This window comes from Physeter macrocephalus, chromosome 3, assembly GCF_002837175.3.
Source record: "Physeter macrocephalus isolate SW-GA chromosome 3, ASM283717v5, whole genome shotgun sequence".
NCBI classification, from domain to species: Eukaryota; Metazoa; Chordata; class Mammalia; order Artiodactyla; family Physeteridae; genus Physeter; species Physeter macrocephalus.
The window spans coordinates 4,558,955-4,577,289 of record NC_041216.1 but is presented as its reverse complement, the minus strand read 5'-3'; the positions used below and the strand labels follow the sequence as shown (position 1 = coordinate 4,577,289).

Genomic DNA, 18,335 nt, shown 5'->3' with positions numbered 1-18,335 from the left:
CTAGAAGGTGCTTACGGCTAACCCTGGTTCACTGTTGTGTGATCTTCCATTTTGTGGCAGACCACAATCAAAAGAGAATCTAAATGCTATATTGTATCTGATCAGAAGGCAATAAGGTTACTCTGTGGCATTGTCACTCAAAAGTTGATAGCCAAGAGTTCTGAATATTGGGAAGTAAAGGCTGTGACCCTCTTCCCCCCATACTTTTTTCCCTGTCTACTAAATAAATGAGAAATGTTAATTTCCAAAAGAAACTGGTGGATTAGCTGCACTGACTGAGACACTGGTTCCCCTTACCCACTGTCGCCCCATCATGTGACATCTTTACCAGTTCCCTCTCATGTTCATTTCCTGGACCATATGGAAGTTGTTAAGTTCCTGCTGGTTGTCCTAAGTTCTTCCTGGATACTTGTGTGTATCTGTAAACTTACCATATTATTTACATGTGTCTCTGGGATATATATGTGTGTTTGCCTGCTTCTTTCCTATGTTGTGAAGCAATGGCCAAATTCCGTGGGGCAGGCCAGAATTGAAGCTCCTGTGGCAATCAGATTTGGTCTAGATGTTGCTCAAAATGATATTCATACAAAACATGCTTTGACTCTGGTCATGAAATTTGTGCAGCAGGAGCTAGAGTTGTAAAGACCACAATGCAGAACCAGCTGTGATTTATTTGAGAGCAGATTTCCAAAAAGAACGTGCTGGTTTAACATGCCCTATGTGAGGTAGCCCACTTCTAATGGCTCATTGCTTCACCATATACGGGAGTACTTGAAGAGTTTTAACAATTGCTTGCTGAGAACATTCAGTTCTCATTTTGAAAGGTTAAAAAAGGGGAGAAGGAAAGAAAGTCAAGCTGCTGAGCACCACTACATTGAGCATGATGTGTCCCCTGTTACCGTTTGTGTGTTTCATGTGAAGTATTGTTCTGATTAACTGACATCCTTGCTTACAAGTTTCACTAACCCTTTGGAGTTTAAGCACAAATGCACAAAGGGAAAAGAGGACGACCTGTTTGGGGTTCTTTTTTGCAAAAAAACAAACAGTCGCATGCTGGACGCTAACACCAAGCTTACACTGTGTGTGCGATACAGCTGAGCTGCTCCGTAAGGCTCTCTCTCTTATCTGCCCAAGGCACGCCCTGCAACCCTGGTAAGTAGAAGCCTTTTATGTTTTCTTTCCTCTTCTCCCTCTGTCTTTTTCTGCTTGTTTAGGTCAGAATGCCCATGTTTGGTGGGGTCGAAATGAATTTCTCTGGATAATTTCCCAATACAGTGATCCCTGCCTCTCCTCCAATTACAAGGGTGTTAGAAAGAACAGTCTTTTCTCTTTGGCTAGACTCCAGGCCTTTTTTCAATACCAGCATTTCTGAGACTCTGTGAACTCACAGAAGAAATTAGAGGTTTCCCCAAAGAATCTTTTCCTTTGTCATATTGTCTGCTTCTGAATAGTCTTTACGTGGATTTTGTAAAAGGAATTTTTCTTGTATTTCAGAGAGTCACACGCCAGTGGGATTTTTCCTTCAATCTATAAAGACTAGCTAACTTGTAGATTCACATAGCATACGTTTACCTTATACAAGTTAAACTCTACATTCTGGGTCAGAAAACAGGGAGGATGAAGAATAACACATAATATTTTAAATAGTATGGAGAATTCTCAGTTATTCCATTATTTGAACAAATACAGTGAGATGAAGATGCGACCCAGATCTGCTTCCTCATTTGCTGTCTGTTCTGTGTCTCTGATAGTGTGCAACTAATCAAGCTTGAAATCCTCAGGGCGTGTTTTTAAAATCTGGGGGAAATAGGTTAATGATTTTAAGGATTTCCTTACTATTTATCAGTTTATTCGTTTATTCATCAAATGTTTCTTTAACTGCTGGTACTAGTCCTGGACATCCACTGGGCAAACTACCTGCTCTTATGGAGCTTAGTTCTCATTGAGACAGAAATGAAATGCATTATATAGGAGGCAAGGAAGTGATTGGCAGTTACTTCAGTAAGATCCTCCACGAATAAGTTGAGTTAAATAAGGATCAAAAAGTAACACTGACTAAAGAGGGATAGATAAAAGCATGTATAGAAGACGAAGATAATGCACACTAACAAGAAGAAGTGGAAAGTTGGAGATTAATAAAAATGATGAAGTGTTCTAAGTGGTAGAACGCTGGAAAGATTTAATTTCTAAATAACATCATATTGCGATGAAAGGCTTCAAAATAGGAATTCTTCAGAAGCTGTTTTCAGACTTTTATGTGAGGGTAATTTTGACAATGTGTGAGGCTTGCCTTACTCTCTGTCCTTAGTACCTAACTCCTGTGTAAGATGCAGCTCTACTGTGCTTATCCTTCCTGCTCTTCTGGATCTGACTGGGGAGGCAGTATAATAGCTTGAGATTTAGAGTAAGATCTTGGTTTGATTCTGGAACTCATTCATTTTGTGACCTTGGACAAGTTACCTAATCTCTCTGTACCTCATTTTCTTATCTGCAAACTAAAAATTAAAATAATTGCTTTCATAGGATTGTTGTGAGGGTGTCAGTGCTTAATAAATATATTAAGTGCCCAACAAGTAGTAGCTGTCGTCATGATGATTGTACTACATTCTAGCCTGGACTAGAAGAAAAGTTATTAGTGGTTCCAGAGTCAAGAGTCCCTAGTCTGCTCCTTCCTTGACTTGCTACTTCCAATTCCTAGAGCTAATTTAACTCAGAGCCATTGCCATGGGACACGCTAGCACTGGCCACCAAGAGTATGACCGCTCCAGTTGCTAAACCGCTGCCTGAGTAATATACGCAGGGCCATTTACTGAGCTGCACAGCTGTTGCTGGGCTGCTTAAGTCTCTCTTCGAATCCTGTGGACCCATCGCGCTGAACTCATCAGCAGGGAGGTCCTACTTCAAGAGTCTTCTGCGTGGACTGCAACACTGAGAAGTTGTTGTATGGGGTTGAATTCTCACTTTGGGGGAGCTGGTATGTGTCTGTAGGAGCCTTTGTGGTGATTTAGTCTTATAAATAGCGGTCCCCTCACTTTCACTGCTTGCTACTTTGTAGAGCTTGTCACTCAGATATGCTTAAAGCTACCATTCCTTGAGTAATCCGTGAACTTCTGGCCATGTTAAACATTCTGTAGTTTAGAAAAATTCTTTTTTAGCATTAACACTGCCAGGCTTCAGAATGTTTCCTTCAGGTTGGGGCTCATCCAGGCTGGGTTTTTCTTGTGGTCAGAATTTGATATACTGTAGTTCTTTGAATGACTCTTTTCAACAATTGTGCTTCTCTGATTCAGTGTTCTTTTTCATTTTCTCTTGTAGGGCTGCTGCAGAGCAGTTGCTGGGGTGATTGACCTAGGCACAGTGGAGATATTTCCCATCTTCAGAGCCATGCAAAAGGGCCTCATTGACCAAGACACAGGCCTTGTGCTCCTGGAATCCCAGGTTATCATGTCTGGCCTCATTGCCCCTGAGACCAGTGAAAAGCTGTCTTTGGAGGAGGGCCTAGCCAGAAACCTCATTAATCCCCAGATGTACCAGCAGCTCCAGGAGCTAGAGGATGCCCTGTCCTTAATCAGCAGGCTTACTGAGAACAAAGGCCCTCTTTCTGTGGTGGAAGCAATTGAAAAGAAAATAATCAATGAGAAGATTGGACTGAAAATCTTAGAAGCTCACATGGCAACTGGAGGTTTCAGTCTCCCCCCTGATGAGAACTGTATTAACCTAGAGGAGGCTTTTCACCAAGGCCTCATTTCTGCCTGGCTTTACTCAGTGTTAGAGTCTCACCTGAGATCATCCAAGAACTTGATAGACCCAAACACAGCTGAGAAAATCGGTTTACTGGATCTGATGAGGAGATGTATTGTCTACCAGGAATCAGGGTTGAAATTGCTGCCTGTCAAGCAATTGGCAGGGGGAATGGTGAGCTTGAAATCAGGCCGGAAGGTTAGCATTTTCCGTGCAGTTCAGGAAGGGCTAATAGATAGGCAGGTCACTATCCGGGTGCTGGAAGCTCAGCTTTTTGCTGGAGGCATAGTAGATCCAAGAACAGGACACAGACTTACAGTGGGAGAGGCTGTGAGACATAATTTGATTGACCAAGATATGGCCTGTGCTCTTCTCATAAGGCAGCTTCAGACAGGAGGCATCATAGATACTGTCACTGGGCGTAGGCTGACAGTAGATGAAGCAGTGAGCAATGATCTAATAGCTGCTAAGATTGCACTTGTGATTCTGGAGTCCCTTTGGTCATTCATGGGGTTGCTATGGCCCGAGTCTGGAGAGATTCTCCCAATTACAGATGCCCTGGAACAAGGTATTGTGTCCACTGAACTAGCTCATAAAACCCTTAGTGGCCGACAGCATATTAAAGCCCTATTTCTACCAGCAACCACAGAGATTTGGTCCTGGAAAAAAGCAATAGAAAATGGTATGTTAGACAAAGATCTTGCCAATAACTTGAAGTCAATTTGTATCCCCGATGTGATGCCCCACATGCAATTAGCAGACTCTTTAGAACGAAGCACATTGAACACCAATCCTGGAGCGGCAGGTGTGCTGTGCAGCAAGGGCCAAACGGAGGGCATCGCAAGCCATAACGAGAAGCTGCTGTTTCATCTGATGACTCACAGCTATATTAATGTGCGGGACGGACAGAGGCTGCTCCTGTTGGACAGTGAGCTGATAGAGGTACTAACAGCAAGAGGTGATCAAGCAGGTCCTTCAGAAGTGTTTGGAAGTGGGCATCAGAGACTAGAAGCTCCTGAGAAATTACAAGAATCAGTGAATGTGAAAATCACAGAAACTTTCTGTGATGGGCTGACTGTGAGGCCACATGAGTTCCAGTTTTCTTCTCAGAACAGAGAAGAAGATCCTGATCAGGCAAATTGCACTGAAGCAAAAGGCAAAAAGACCATTGTAGAAACAGAAGACAACACCAAAAGGGACCTGTTTGTAGGGCAACAAAAAGTGGGAGATCCAAATGTTGATACTTTGAAGGTCATAGATAAAGTCAAGTCAGAGTTTAAAAGGCAGTTGTTAGATACCAAAAAGGAAGACCAAATAGAAGTATCTACCAGAGAAAATGTCAGCAAAGGATTTCTCCTTACGGTACCTCCTGAGGAAGCAGAAGATGTGACTTTGGTGGAGGACAAAGATCCTTCTCCTGTTGAATCACCAAAGGAAGAATGGCAGACTCTCAGAAAGACTTCCTTTATGTGTCAGAAAGAACAAGCAAACACACTTGAAATTGAATATACTCTAGGTGAAACTGGAAGACCTCTCATAAAACCCCAAAGCAAAAAGTCACAATTTCAGGTAGAGAAAACTCTGGTTTTAGAATCGGAACTAAAGTCTGAAAAGGATAAGAATATTCATTCTCTGGGCAGAAAGAAAGCATTAAGTAAGGCTTGTTTGGGTAGGGATGCCCATAAACAAAGTACAGAAGGACACAACATGGCAGGTGGTGGTATGATGTTGTTAGAAAAGACAGACAAGGAAGCTAATGGCAGTGAAACTTCCCTGTCATGCAGTCATCCTTCAGAGTTGCTTGAAGAAGCTACCTTAAATATATTATCTGCACAATTACTAGAGGGCGGTATCTTTCATGAACAGACAGGTCAAAAGCTCTTACTAAATGAAGCAATAGCCCGAGGCCTTGTGCCTAGTCACACTGCTGTGAAACTTTTGGGAAAGCTGCACATGTTTCGGGGCTTCTTTGACTCTCAGACCTGCGAGTCTTTGAAAACTGAAGAAGTCATTGATGAAGGTCTAATGGATGAGAAATTGTTACACAATGTCCTCATGGCAGACAAAGCTATAAGTGGTGTCTTAGACCCTCGTACTCACACACTTTGCTCTGTGAAGGAAGCAGTTGCCATTGGACTTCTTGACACACAAACAGCCACCAGAATTTTAGAGGGGCAGGTGGTGACTGGTGGAATTGTTGACCTGAAACGAGGCAAAAAGGTTTCAGTAACTTTGGCCTCAAATCTTGGCTTGGTGGACAGTGCTGACCAGACAGAGCTTATAAATCTGGAGAAAGCTTCTAAAGGCAGAGATGCTGAAAAAGCAGTTAGGGAGAGATTAATTAGCTTACAATTGGAAACAACTGGAATTATGGACCCTGACAGCAAAGCCCCTTTAACAGTTGTGCAGTCCATTGACAGAGGGCTTTTGGAGAGGGATGAGGCCATGCAGTTGTTGACAAAGCAGGTGGTAGATGGAGGTATCGTTCACCATATATCTGGGATGAGACTTTCTGTTGATAGTGCCTTTAAACATGGCATCATTGATGAAGATTTAGCCGAGCAACTCAAAAAAGTTGAGAACTTAAGCCTCCATCAGTTCTCTCATCCTGAAACAAAGGAAACTATTTCCCTGTCTGAAGCCATAAAATTAGATCTTGTTACCCCGGACTTGAAAAGGGAAATCCAAGAAATTCAGGCCTTGACTGGGAGCTTTGTAGATCTCATTTCTGGCCAGAGATTGACCTTGGCAGAAGCTGAAAAAGAAGGACTCTTAACTAATAAAGAAATATTGTCTTCAGGAATGATGAATGGGGTTATAGATCCTGAGAATTACAGAATTGTTCCCTATGCAGAATTAGTAAAAAAGTGTAAGATTGATATTGAATCTGGACAGAGGTATCTAGAAGTAATTCCCTTCTCAGACATTAAAGATGGAGCAAGTGACAAAGTACTTAAATTGTCTCAAGCAATTAAGCTTGGAAAAGTAGATTTTGCAGCTACACTGAAGGTTCTGGAAGCTCAGGCAAATGCTGGAGGAATCATAGACACTGCCACGGGGAAAAGATTGACACTGGCGTCAGCTTTGGAACAGAAATTAGTGGATGAAAGCATGGTCCGAATTATTGCATCCCGTCAGGTGTTAGATGGAGGAATTATTGACATATTTAATGATCAGAGAGTGACTTTAAAGGAAGCTATTGAGAAAAGACTTATTAGTCCTGAACTGGCAACTATAATCCAAATAGATACCTTCGAGTCCAGTGATCACCAGGCTCAGAGTGAGAAGCAAGATGGAATTGAAGTATGTGAACTAAAGAAAGAATTTCTAAGAAAGGAAACGTTAATTGCTTGTAGTCAGACTGCTGAAAAGAGTTGTGGTAAAGGAGAAAGTGAGAAATTTCAAATTGAAAACCAATCTGCACAGAAGAAGGTTAAAGTGAGAGTTTCTAATGGGGAGCAGGCAAAAAAGAGCAGGGAAATTTCATTAAAGGAATTGGAATGCAAGGGTCAGGATAGGAGGTCTTCTCGAGGTGCTAAAGAATCTTTCAGTATCATAGTTTCTGGTGATGGTAAAGGTAAATCATTGGGCCAAGGTTCAGTGACACACCCTCACTCAGAAATTTGTGATTTTAACCCCAAAGAGGTGGCTTATAATACCATGGAAAAAAATACAAATGAAGAGCAAGAAAAAATAGTGGCACAGACAGAAATTATTTCTCAAATGAAACAGTTTATATCAGGTCTAGATTCTAAAGAAATAAGGGAAAACCAAGGAGAAATTATTTCAGAAGTACAAGAATCAAATTGTGAAACTCCGGGCAAATTGCCTAGTCAGCAGGTTATGCAGAAACCAATGAAAACCAGGGAGAAAGGTAAGAGAGGAAAGAGGGAGATGATTGTAGAAGAAAGTGTCAAAACACGCAAACCAGCAGTTCTTTCAGAAGAAAAGCTGAATCAGGAAACTGCCATTAGAGATGACCATGACTCTAATATAAAGAGTCAACCTGTGGAAATAACTGTAAGTGAAAAAGGGAAAGAAACTGATGGGGAGCTGGGGTTTTCTGTTGTTGGTGAAGCTGAAGATTCATCTTCCCAAATGATACCCAAAGGAATTTCTGTAAGAAATCAAGATGCTTTAACATTCTTCAACTCTAATCAGGTCAGTGAAGGAGATGTGAGAAATTTAAGCCTCTGCTTGACTTTAAAACCAGAAGAAAATTTATCTCAAGAAGTTACTGTTGGGACCCACAGTGAAATACTCTCTTCTTTGACCCCACAACCTGAAGGATTGTACTACCAGGAACCATTTGGAGAAGCCCAAGTTGCAGACACATCCCCAGTTTTCACAACAGACAAGTCTTTCCAAGGAACCACCAGACAGGAGACCAATTATCATCAAGATTCTTGTGTTACTTTTAAGATTAGGGAAACCAAAGATCTGACTTTCTCATCTAATGAAAGTAAAGAAAAATCATACCAAGAAGTATCTTTTGACTCAACAAGCGCTGTTAAATTGGAAGAAATTAGAGTAGGCTCCAAAGATGTCAGTTATTTGGAATTCTCAGACAGAAAGGACCTTCATCCTCAGGACAACAAAAGTGATCGTGAACGTTGCGGAACTCTTGAATCTAAAATAGTAACAACTCAGGAAATAACGGGGGAGAAATTTCTAAAAATGTCAATCCCTATAGTTACAGGTGCAGAAGCAGGGTCCTTTGAAGGCATAGTGACTCAGGGAGTTCCCAGAGTTTCAGTGTCTCTTCTCCCAGAGAAACTGTCCAAAGATGTATCTCAAAAAGAGAGTACAGGACAAGAGGATGCCACCATTAGTCCTATTCCAGAGACCCGTGAAGAAGAGATGGTACCCCTAATATCATACCCCACAATGAAGATGGATAAGAAGACAACACAGGAGAAGCTCAGAGAGAGCTCAGAGCCTGGCAGTGAACAAACCCCCATCATGACTGCACCGGGGGGAACGAGTGTGAACCCGGAGCCCTTCAGAGCTACCAAAGTAAGTTACCCAGTGGTGTGTTTGTGTATATGTGTGTGTCTGTGTGTGTGTGTGTCTGTGTGTGTGTGTGTGTGTGTGTGTGTGTGTATCTGTTATAGTTAATTTCATGCTAAGACTCTTGACAAGATACTGAGTTTTCATATGTATAATTGTATATATACATACATACACTTCAGGGCACTAGATGATTCTCTAAGATATAACTTAGTTTATCATCATCTGTTTGTAACATAGTTGTTGGAAAATTAGGCGGTGGCTCTGAATGTCTTTCTGAAACTTGCAAGGATTTTAAGTTAGACACTAACATTGAAGCTAATTTAAAATACTGAGGCTATGGTACCTGAAGTCAGAATAGGTTTTGGAAGTTTTGCTAAAATGATGCTTACAGATTGATAATTTTGAGCTTCTGCTCCCTGAGGAAATGTAATAAAATCACTTTTTTGTCTATTGATTTGAGACAATTTAGACAAAATAACATATTTTATGTCATTCCACCCAATGTGTAGTAAAAAATTTCTATTCTATTCTAAGACCCTGCCTGCTTAAAAAGCAGACTTAAAGGAGTATGTCAGATTTGAGTGAGTTTTCTTTTTGGCTCCACAGAATGTATTTAACCGGCAGCTCTGCCTAGAACATGATGAGAAGTTGGTATCCTATCTGTCTCTATTACGAGACATTGAAATGAGGACCAAACAGATTCAACCTCTAGAGCTAAATCTGGCAGAGCTACAGGATCTGCTGTGTCAGGCCAAGGTAGGTTCCCAGAGACTTCCTCCAGGCCCATCAGCGTGGAGAAAATAAAGACTATTCAGGAAGAAAAACGTGTTCAAAAATACTACCATTTAATGGACAAAAAATAGATTGGAAAAGTGTAACTAGAGATCTATGAAGAACACCAGGGAGTACGAGTCTCACAGAAGCCAAAGCAGAAGAGACTCAAGGGAGGAGGAGTAGGCAGTGTTAAATACAGTAGGGAGACTGAGTACAGTGAGGACTAAAAGGGGGTTTAGTGCCTGAGAGTTGCTGGGGACCTTGATAAGAACAGTTACAGTGGAGTCATGGGATATAAACTAGGTTGCATTGAGAATAAATGGGAGGTTGGAAGGTGCGGACAGTTAATGTCTGTCATTCTTTCCAGAAGCTTGATAGTACAGGCAAGGAAAGAGAGGTAGAACACTAGCTAGAGGAGATGGACTAAAAGAGGAATGTTTTGAGTGAATTTTTAGGCTGAGGAGAAAGAACCAATAGAAAAGGAGAATTTGAAGTTAGAGGAGAGAGGAAGTGCTGACTGGTGGAATGAGGTCCCTGAGGACATGGAAAGACATAGACTTAGACAGCCTTGAGCCGGAGGAGGAATAGCTCTTTGACTGAAACTGGAGGCTGAGAGTTGTCACAGGATTGGAGTCACAATGAGGATAGAGACTGTAGAGGTTTATCAGTTCTCTCAGTATCTAGAGTATGGCCTTGGGCAGGGGGGCTGAAGGGGAAATGAGGATGATGCCCAGAAGAACTACCAAGCTCTTCCACAGCTTCTTTCTGGCTTCTCTACTGAGGAGCAGAATATTGAGGAGTAGCTGAGTGGGAAAGCTGGCTTGGGATATTTTTATGTTCATTGGTTCTGCTCCCTTGGACTTTGGAGTGGAAGACTTGTCCTTTGATTGACTTATATTGCATAACATTATTTAAGGCATAATGACACTCTTGGAGAGGCAACAAGTTATAGTGCAAGGAGCATTGCACTGAGTCAGAAAACCTGAATCCAAGTCTTGGCTCTCTAGCTTATCAGCTGGGCGACCTCAGGGGAAAACAAATTCACATTTTTAAGCACTGAGGCATCTCTACTGTAAATCCAGGATAATAATATCTACTCTGCCTACTTCAAGAATTACTGTGAGAACCAAATAAACTAGTGAATGTCTATAAAAACATTTTATAAACCCTAAAGCCTGTGTAGGCCTGAGGTGACAGAAAAATGTGTTCACAGCTGATTCCTAGACAGCAAGATTTCTAGTCTTGATTTTGGAGGTAACTCCACTTTATGCCCTCAGGTAGTAGACAGGGAGCTAAAGGATCTGTCCACGGTGGTGAGTCAGGAATTGGAATGTGTGAATCAGATTATCATCAGCCAGCCTCAGGAAGTCCCAGCTCAACTGTTGAAGGCTCTAGAAAAAGATGCCAAGAATCTTCAAAAGTCCCTCAGCTCTGTGAGTGACACCTGGGGTTCCAGACTACTCCACCTCCAGAATGCTGCAGAAGTAAAAAAGGTAGCTTCTTGTTTTTATTCACAAAGGCTCACAAACTCTGGGTAGGCTTGGAGAGTTTTATCATCTAATTTGCCATTTATTTCTTAGACTAGAGTTTTAAATCAGTATGAACAGCTAGAAGGCAAACTTCAAGATCTGAGAGCCTGGGTTGGCAATACCCATCTTATTCTGAACAACAAGGAGCATGTCAATGAAACAGATACCGTCGACAGCCTGAATCACTGTCTCCAACAGTATGAGGTAAGCACTCCACCAGTTCTCAAGCATGCTTTATTTGTCCTTTTGAGTTGTATCAATTTTATTTCTCTGCTAGGCAAACTGGTATCTGTACTTGCCTTTCTTAGAAAGTCTGACTTTCCATCTGAGAAATAAAGTCAGCTACGTTTAGTTTTTTAGATTATCATACCTCTGGAGCTTCTTCAGTGATTATGATTATTTTTCCTTTCAGCTGTACTGAGAATCTGTGGAATGGCCTATGATAATCCAACTTCTTCTTCTCTTTATAACTGAGCATCTAGTATCCCTTTTTTCTATCTTGCTCAAGATCTAATCCTATGCGCACACACAAGTTTTTGTTTTTTTAATGATTCTAGACTTTCTTTTTTTTGGCTTTTTATTTTTTGAATTTTATTTAATTTTTTTTATACAGCAGGTTCTTATTAGTTATCTATTTTACACTTATTAGTGTATATATGTCAATCCCAATCTCCCAATTCATCCCACCCCCACCCTCTGCTTTCCCCCCTTGGTGCACACACACCAGTATTTTTAAAATTATTATTATTATTATTTTTAACATCTTTATTGGAGTATAATTGCTTTATATTGTTATGTTAGTTTCTAAAACTTAAAAAAATACATCTTTTCACAGACACCTGGGATTAGCTGTACTGTAATTCTGTTATTATAAGTAATTGAAAGCTTAGTGCATTTAGAAATCAAGGGCTAGTAAAGGAAACCTAACTGTAATATGCAAGGGGTTTGGAGAGGCCAGAAGTGAGAGAGACTTCGGTTTGGCCCTAGAAATTATCAGTGTCAATTATAAAAATGCAAGAGGGCTTCCCTGGTGGCGCAGTAGTTGAGAGTCCGCCTGCCGATGGAGGGGACACGGGTTCGTGCCCCGGTCTGGGAAGATCCCACATGCCGCGGAGCGGCTGGGCCCGTGAGCCATGGCCGCTGAGCCTGCACGTCCGGAGGCTGTGCTCCGCAACGGGAGAGGCCACAACAGTGAGAGGCCCGCGTACCGCAAAAAGAAAAAAAAAGAAAGCAAGAAATTAACCCCTGTTTGATCATGTTGATTCTTTGATTAGAACCAACAGCTTCTGCTTCTATAGAGAGTAAGAAGTTTCTTTTCTTTTTTCTTTTTCTTCCTTTCCCCACTTACCTTAGGATTTGAAACAGCCCATGGCTGAGAGGAAATCTCAGCTGGATGCACTTGCCTTTGATATTCAGTTCTTTATCTCCGAGCACGCCCAGGACTTGCCTCCTCAGCAGAACCGACAGATGCTAAGGCTTCTGAATGAACTGCAGAGGTCCTTCCAGGACCATGTGGAACGGACCGCAGCCCAGGTGGATGCCTTGCAGGGCCGTCTTCAACAGATGGAGCAGGCAGCCCGGCTTAAGGTCAGGCTGAACCAGAAGCTGGGCTCAGTTGGTCTCTGGGATGTCCTCTATCTTTGGGTTTTCTGGCCAGACTCTGTTTGTCATGATTCCAGGAGCCTGTGTTTACCAGTTTTGATTGATTCAGGCCAGTTTGGTTCTGGTCCAGGAGGCAGCTCTTCTGGCTGTTTTTCTTGCCGTGTTTTTGGTTTTATGTGTGTGTGTGTGAGAGAGAATATGTGTGTTTACATGTGTATGCATGTGCCAAGTGTTTTCTTTTTAGTGAGACTCTACTGTCACTGTGTCTCACTGTCTCTGACTTTCAAATGAAAATTTTATCCCTAGCCCTTATTTCTCCTACTCTCACCCTCAGCATTCTTTTGAGGACTGTTAGGAACATTTAGGTACTCTGAGCTCTTGAGAAGAATGGTCCTTAAATCAGTTTTATTCTGGGGCTTTTCAAATGATCAGCAGTAAGATTCCTTGACCACCTTCAAACAGCTGACAAAAAGATTTTTATCAGAATCATATTGACTTTCTAGCACATTTGAAATTATTATTTTCTAGCACCGTTCTTTACACTGTTGTGCCCAGTGCTTATTCACTTATTGGAAAACTGTGTGTAGAAGCACTCTTGATACATTTTGGGGCGTGGGGGGAAACAACTAATCATCTCACCACCTTCTATCACAAGCCTCTTCTTGCAGGACTCAACATAATTGCATTAATGGTAACATCATAACCTTATAATACCAAGAATGATGCTTATGCCATTTCTGCTGTTTGAATAATAAGTTGGAATTCAGCAAGATGATACTAGAATTGTCCTTGTCACCAGCAAAACTGTCTCAGGGTCTCTTTTATTAAATATTGTGCAAAGTAGAATTGAGCTTTTGAGTCAGGCTTAAAGGATATTAAAGGCTTAAAGTCAAGTCTATATGTCCCTATTACTGCTTAGTTGTTTCAACTGTATTGAATTTGAAGTAAAATACTAATGAAATATGTTAGGTTACCTTCCATATCTGGAAATTTGCAGTGTCCTCACTTGGGAATTTATATAGCCTGGTGTAGCTTATGGATAATTAATGAAATAGCATTGGTCTGGGCCACCTTAAGACACAGCCCACATCCAGGATAGGCTCTTGAGCTGCAGAAGGTGATACAGTTGCATGTGAACATTCTCTCTAAGCGTGTAATTAATTCCACAATGTTTATTGACCTTGTTATTGTCAGAAATGCTCTGCTTCTCTCTATATTTGCCCTGAATGCATGTGTATGTCTGTGTGTTAACTTGTTTGCTTTGCTTTTTTCAGATTCAGTCTGCACCCATCCTAACCCATGAAGATCCTGTTTTACAGCTGAAGAACTCTTAGGAGTTCTCTTCCAGAGCCCTTCTATTTGTCCTAAAGAGGGGGAGAGAGGGCCAATTTGGGCACCTGTTTGTAAGTGCAGGTGACTAAAACACCATCAGAAGGTAGAAACTGGTGGAAAACGGTTCTAGAAGGATGGTCAGGAGGACACATCATGCTCAATTGCTCAATCAGGTGCTTCAGTGTCATGCGACTGAGAGGTCTGGAGAAAGGATCAGGCACAGAAGCCTACTCCCTCCTCCCCTTGGGCTGGCTTTTCTCTTGGGTAATGGTATAGACACCTGAACACTGAGCCCGTTGCTATTCTGGGGCAGTTCCCTTCTTCTCAAAATAGCCAAGCCCTTCATGCCTGGCATGTAATCATTCCATTTAATGGGTGTCTGCATTTGTGAGACATTTGATTTATATAAAATCAGCTCAATTACTAAGAAACTCAATTAGCTTATAAATTATCCAGTTTCTTGATTTTTACTCCTAGTCTAGTCCTTCTAATCTTCCATATTATGACTTAACATGTAGTGTATCATCCAGTTCCAGTAGAATTGATCAGAACTGCTAATTTATTATTACCACCAATATCATCTGTGGATTTTAAGCATCTGGGCTCTCTGTTCTCCATTTCCAAGGATAATAACAGCAGTCTGGCAAAGGAGCTTCCAGACCAAAACCTGGGAGCGTCCTCACCCCAAGTCACCCCTGATTATAATCCTGACCATAGCCCCAGATTAACAGACGATCCAATTGAGGGGAGCTTTCTGAATATGATTTCTGTGCCTTTTCCTCCTCTAGTCTCCCACCAACTTTTCCATCCTTGAGATATAACCTTCCTGTTTTACATTTCAGGGAGTTATCTTGTATTTATAAAATGAGAATCATTAATTGTCTCTTGGCCCCTTTGCATTTTAATTAGACCCTGCAGAAACAACAAAATACCTGTCACCAGAAACTGGAGGATCTTTGCAACTGGGTAGGACAGGCAGAAAGAGCATTGGCTGGCCATCAAGCTAGAGCCACCCAGCAGGATCTCTCTGCTTTGCAGAAGAACCAAAGTGACTTGAAGGTCAGTAAGAGTTAACTCATTTTTTTTATTCTTTCAAGTATTTATAAAGGCTTGCTATGTGCCAGGCATAGTGCTTAGTGCCAGTAACATAATGGTAAACGTCCCTGCTCTCATGAAGCTTACAGTGTAGTGGAAGAGACAGACATTACACAAATAATCACAAAAATGAACATATAATTTGTTCAGTATTATATCTATAAAGGAAAAGTTACATGAGAACATATAACAGAGAGACCCAATCTTGACTTGGATATTAAGATTACCTTAAAGAAGTGTCACTTAAACTGAGAAGCAGAGGGTACGTAGGGGTTGATGCATGAAGGTGTGGGAGGAAGAAGAAAATTGCCAGGCAGAGGCCTGTACATCAGTCTGGAGGTGGGAATGGGGTCGAGCACAATGTATTCAAGAGCTGAAAGAAAGCTAGTTCAGTTGGACTGCGAACGAAAAAAAGGAAGATTAGTGAATGATGAGTCTGGAGGGTAGGACCCAGATCACTCTGGGCCTTATAGGCTACATTAGGATTAAGGAGTGATAACCAAGAGAGTTATAAAGGACCAACCAGGCCTCAACTCTGCTAGAATCCTGTTGTCAACTCTTCTTTATAGAAGAATGATCTCTTTGAGGATAACTCATTGCAGAATAAAAATCATGTTTATGGGCAGTCTCCATTTTTGTCTTCACTAAATAACTTCTTAGAAATTTAAATTTAAATTTTTCTTAGAAAATTAAATATTAAAAAAGTTTCATAATTAAAAAGCATTTAAAATTTTATTATCTCCATTGGTTTAGGCATAAACCTTAAGCAAATTATACTCAGGGACATATGTCAGTTGCAGATAGTGTCATCCTAGTCATTCATCTTCATGCTGTTGAGAGGTCTTAGAAGTTCTAAAGTTGAAGCCTCTGCCATCCTGTTTCCATGTATTAAGGATTTACAGGATGACATTCAGAATCATGCCACCTCATTTGCCAGTGTTGTCAAAGACACTGAAGGGTTCCTGGAAGAGAACCAAACTAAGCTGAGCCCCCATGAGTTGACAGCTCTCCGGGAAAAACTTCATCAGGCTAAGAAGCAGTATGAGGCTCTCCAGGAAAGGACGAAGCTGGCCCAGAAGGAGCTGGAGGAAGTGGTGACCTCAGCCTTACAGCAGGAGACTGAAAAGGTAAGCAGACTGCTATGATGCTTGGTATTTTTCAAAAAAAGAAAATTTTGGTACCTACACAAATAAAAGGTAATGAAGGGAAACTGCTTTACAGAGAGCATAGAATCACAAAAAACGGTTAATTCAGGAGCAGATCTGTGAGTCAGTATTTATTTTTATAAGAAACATCCTGAAGGACTTTAAGTCAGGAATAGTTGGTAGTAAGTTCATATTCCAAATCATCACCATCACCGTCATCATCATCATCATCCTTGGGGAAAAAGGAAATGGCATATTTCTAGCATGAATCTGGACTGGTGATCCAAGGGTACTAATGAAAATTCCTGGGCAGTCTTAATGGACCACAAGCTATCCTCAAGCTGCAACTATAGTTTCAGTGGGAAGTCATGGCACTGGGATAAACCTAAAAGAAGGTAAATTCTCATGGTCTTCTGCACCCTACTCAGCACTGGCTTATTGAATCAAAGTTCTTTTTCTGGCTGTGAACTTGTACACTAATGAGGGAGGCAGAGAATGTGTAAAGAGAGGTAAGTTACCTGAAGATGAATTCTGAAATACATGAATATATCACGTGGCATAACCTGTTTTATTAAAGTACTTGAAGAGTCAGAAAATAGAATTTGAGAGGCAAGTTTCAGAATTCAGTGTTCTACTTGGCAGAGAAAATGCTGGGAGTAGCCTGCATTTTCCTTAAGGAAGAACAGACAGATAATTGAGTGTGACTGTGCTATTTTTTATCCTACCAAAGCAGTGTATAACTTCTGTGTACCTAGAAAGGATTCCATAAAGCTTGGAGGTGCCAGGACTAAATCATCTCTTAACAAATCCCTTTCAAATCCTGGGATTTGCCGCCCTCCTGCTCCTTTATTAAAAACAGTGAGATATAGATCAAATTTAGGGATTGTTTGAAATAATTAGTTTTCAACAGATTTAGAAGATGCTTATTTTTCTTTGTGGGTGCAAAGACTGTTTATACCCAGCCTTAGAGCTGCTTTTTAAATTTTTTTTAAGCCTAAATGTCTTCCCCTTTACTTAACCTTTGGTTGATAGCTGAGTATCTAAGGCCTTCTCACTAGACTCCCCCTGTGGCTTTCAGAGTAAAGCAGCAAAGGACCTGGAAGAGAACAGGAGTAAGATCGATGCTCTCTTGGATTGGCTGACTTCAGTGGGATCATTGGGTGGACAGACGGAGCAGCTCTCAGGAGGTCACCTGGAGAAAGGAGCCTTGGATACCACTGATGGTCACATGGGGGTGAACCAAGCCCCAGAGACACTGGACAAGCAATGTGAGAAGTTGAAGGTGAGCATGTTAGCTTGTTCTTACAATGCTGGGTGAATCTCTGCTGCCCTGGGCAAGTCACCATAACCTCCTGCTCTAAATCCAGTGAGCACTTCTCAGTTCATATCTTCTTTGATTTCTCAGCAGCCTTGACAGTCTTGACCACTCCCCTTAAAATAGTTTCTCCCTTGTTTCCATAGAACTATGTGCCCTGATAATCCTCCTCCCTTTCCTCTGGCCAGCTTTTGAAATACTGATATGCTTCCAGGTTGTAGCCTAGGCCTCTTCTCGTCTTTCAGAATATATTTTCCTTAGATAATCTCATCCACCCACGACACTTCACTTCCCATTTGTACTAGTGGTTTCCATGTATATGTTTGTCTCCAGCCCAGTTGCCTGCCCTGAGCTTCAAACCAGTGTATAAATCCATCTGCCTATTTGCAACTTGGAACCACAAGCACCTCAACCTGAGAAATAGACCTCCTATTTTCTAAAATACCCCTCCCCTATTGAACATGTTCTTCCTATATTCCCACTTACTTTCCTGGACTAAACATCACCCTAGATTCCTTTCCTTCCCTCACTCTCCCATATTGAATCAGTCATCAAATCCCACGCTTCTTATAGCTCTTTTAAAGTCATTCACACGTTTTTATCTCCATCGAGATATTATTGCAGTTCAGACTACTGTCAGCTCTCACTTGTGTTATAGTAACTTCTACTGGTCTCCTTGACTCTTGGCTTTTACCCTCCAATCCATTCCCACACTACTAAGTGATTTTTTTTTTTTTTTTTTTTTTTTTTTCGGTACGCGGGCCTCTCACTGTTGTGGCCTCTCCCATT

At 41.4% G+C, this 18,335-nt stretch overlaps 1 protein-coding gene across 9 annotated transcripts in view; it reads left to right on the top strand.

Moving 5' to 3' along the window:
- Nucleotides 1-18,335, top strand: part of MACF1 (microtubule actin crosslinking factor 1) — a 246,318-nt gene that overhangs the window by 112,956 nt on the left and 115,027 nt on the right. For all 9 annotated transcript variants that reach the window (XM_055082837.1, XM_055082833.1, XM_055082826.1 and 6 more), the window contains 8 exons: nt 3,316-8,757; nt 9,361-9,514; nt 10,810-11,021; nt 11,109-11,261; nt 12,411-12,644; nt 14,901-15,050; nt 15,980-16,213; nt 17,310-17,513. In XM_055082837.1, the coding sequence (XP_054938812.1) occupies nt 3,316-8,757; nt 9,361-9,514; nt 10,810-11,021; nt 11,109-11,261; nt 12,411-12,644; nt 14,901-15,050; nt 15,980-16,213; nt 17,310-17,513 (6,783 nt within the window). The remainder of the gene's footprint in view (nt 1-3,315; nt 8,758-9,360; nt 9,515-10,809; nt 11,022-11,108; nt 11,262-12,410; nt 12,645-14,900; nt 15,051-15,979; nt 16,214-17,309; nt 17,514-18,335) is intronic.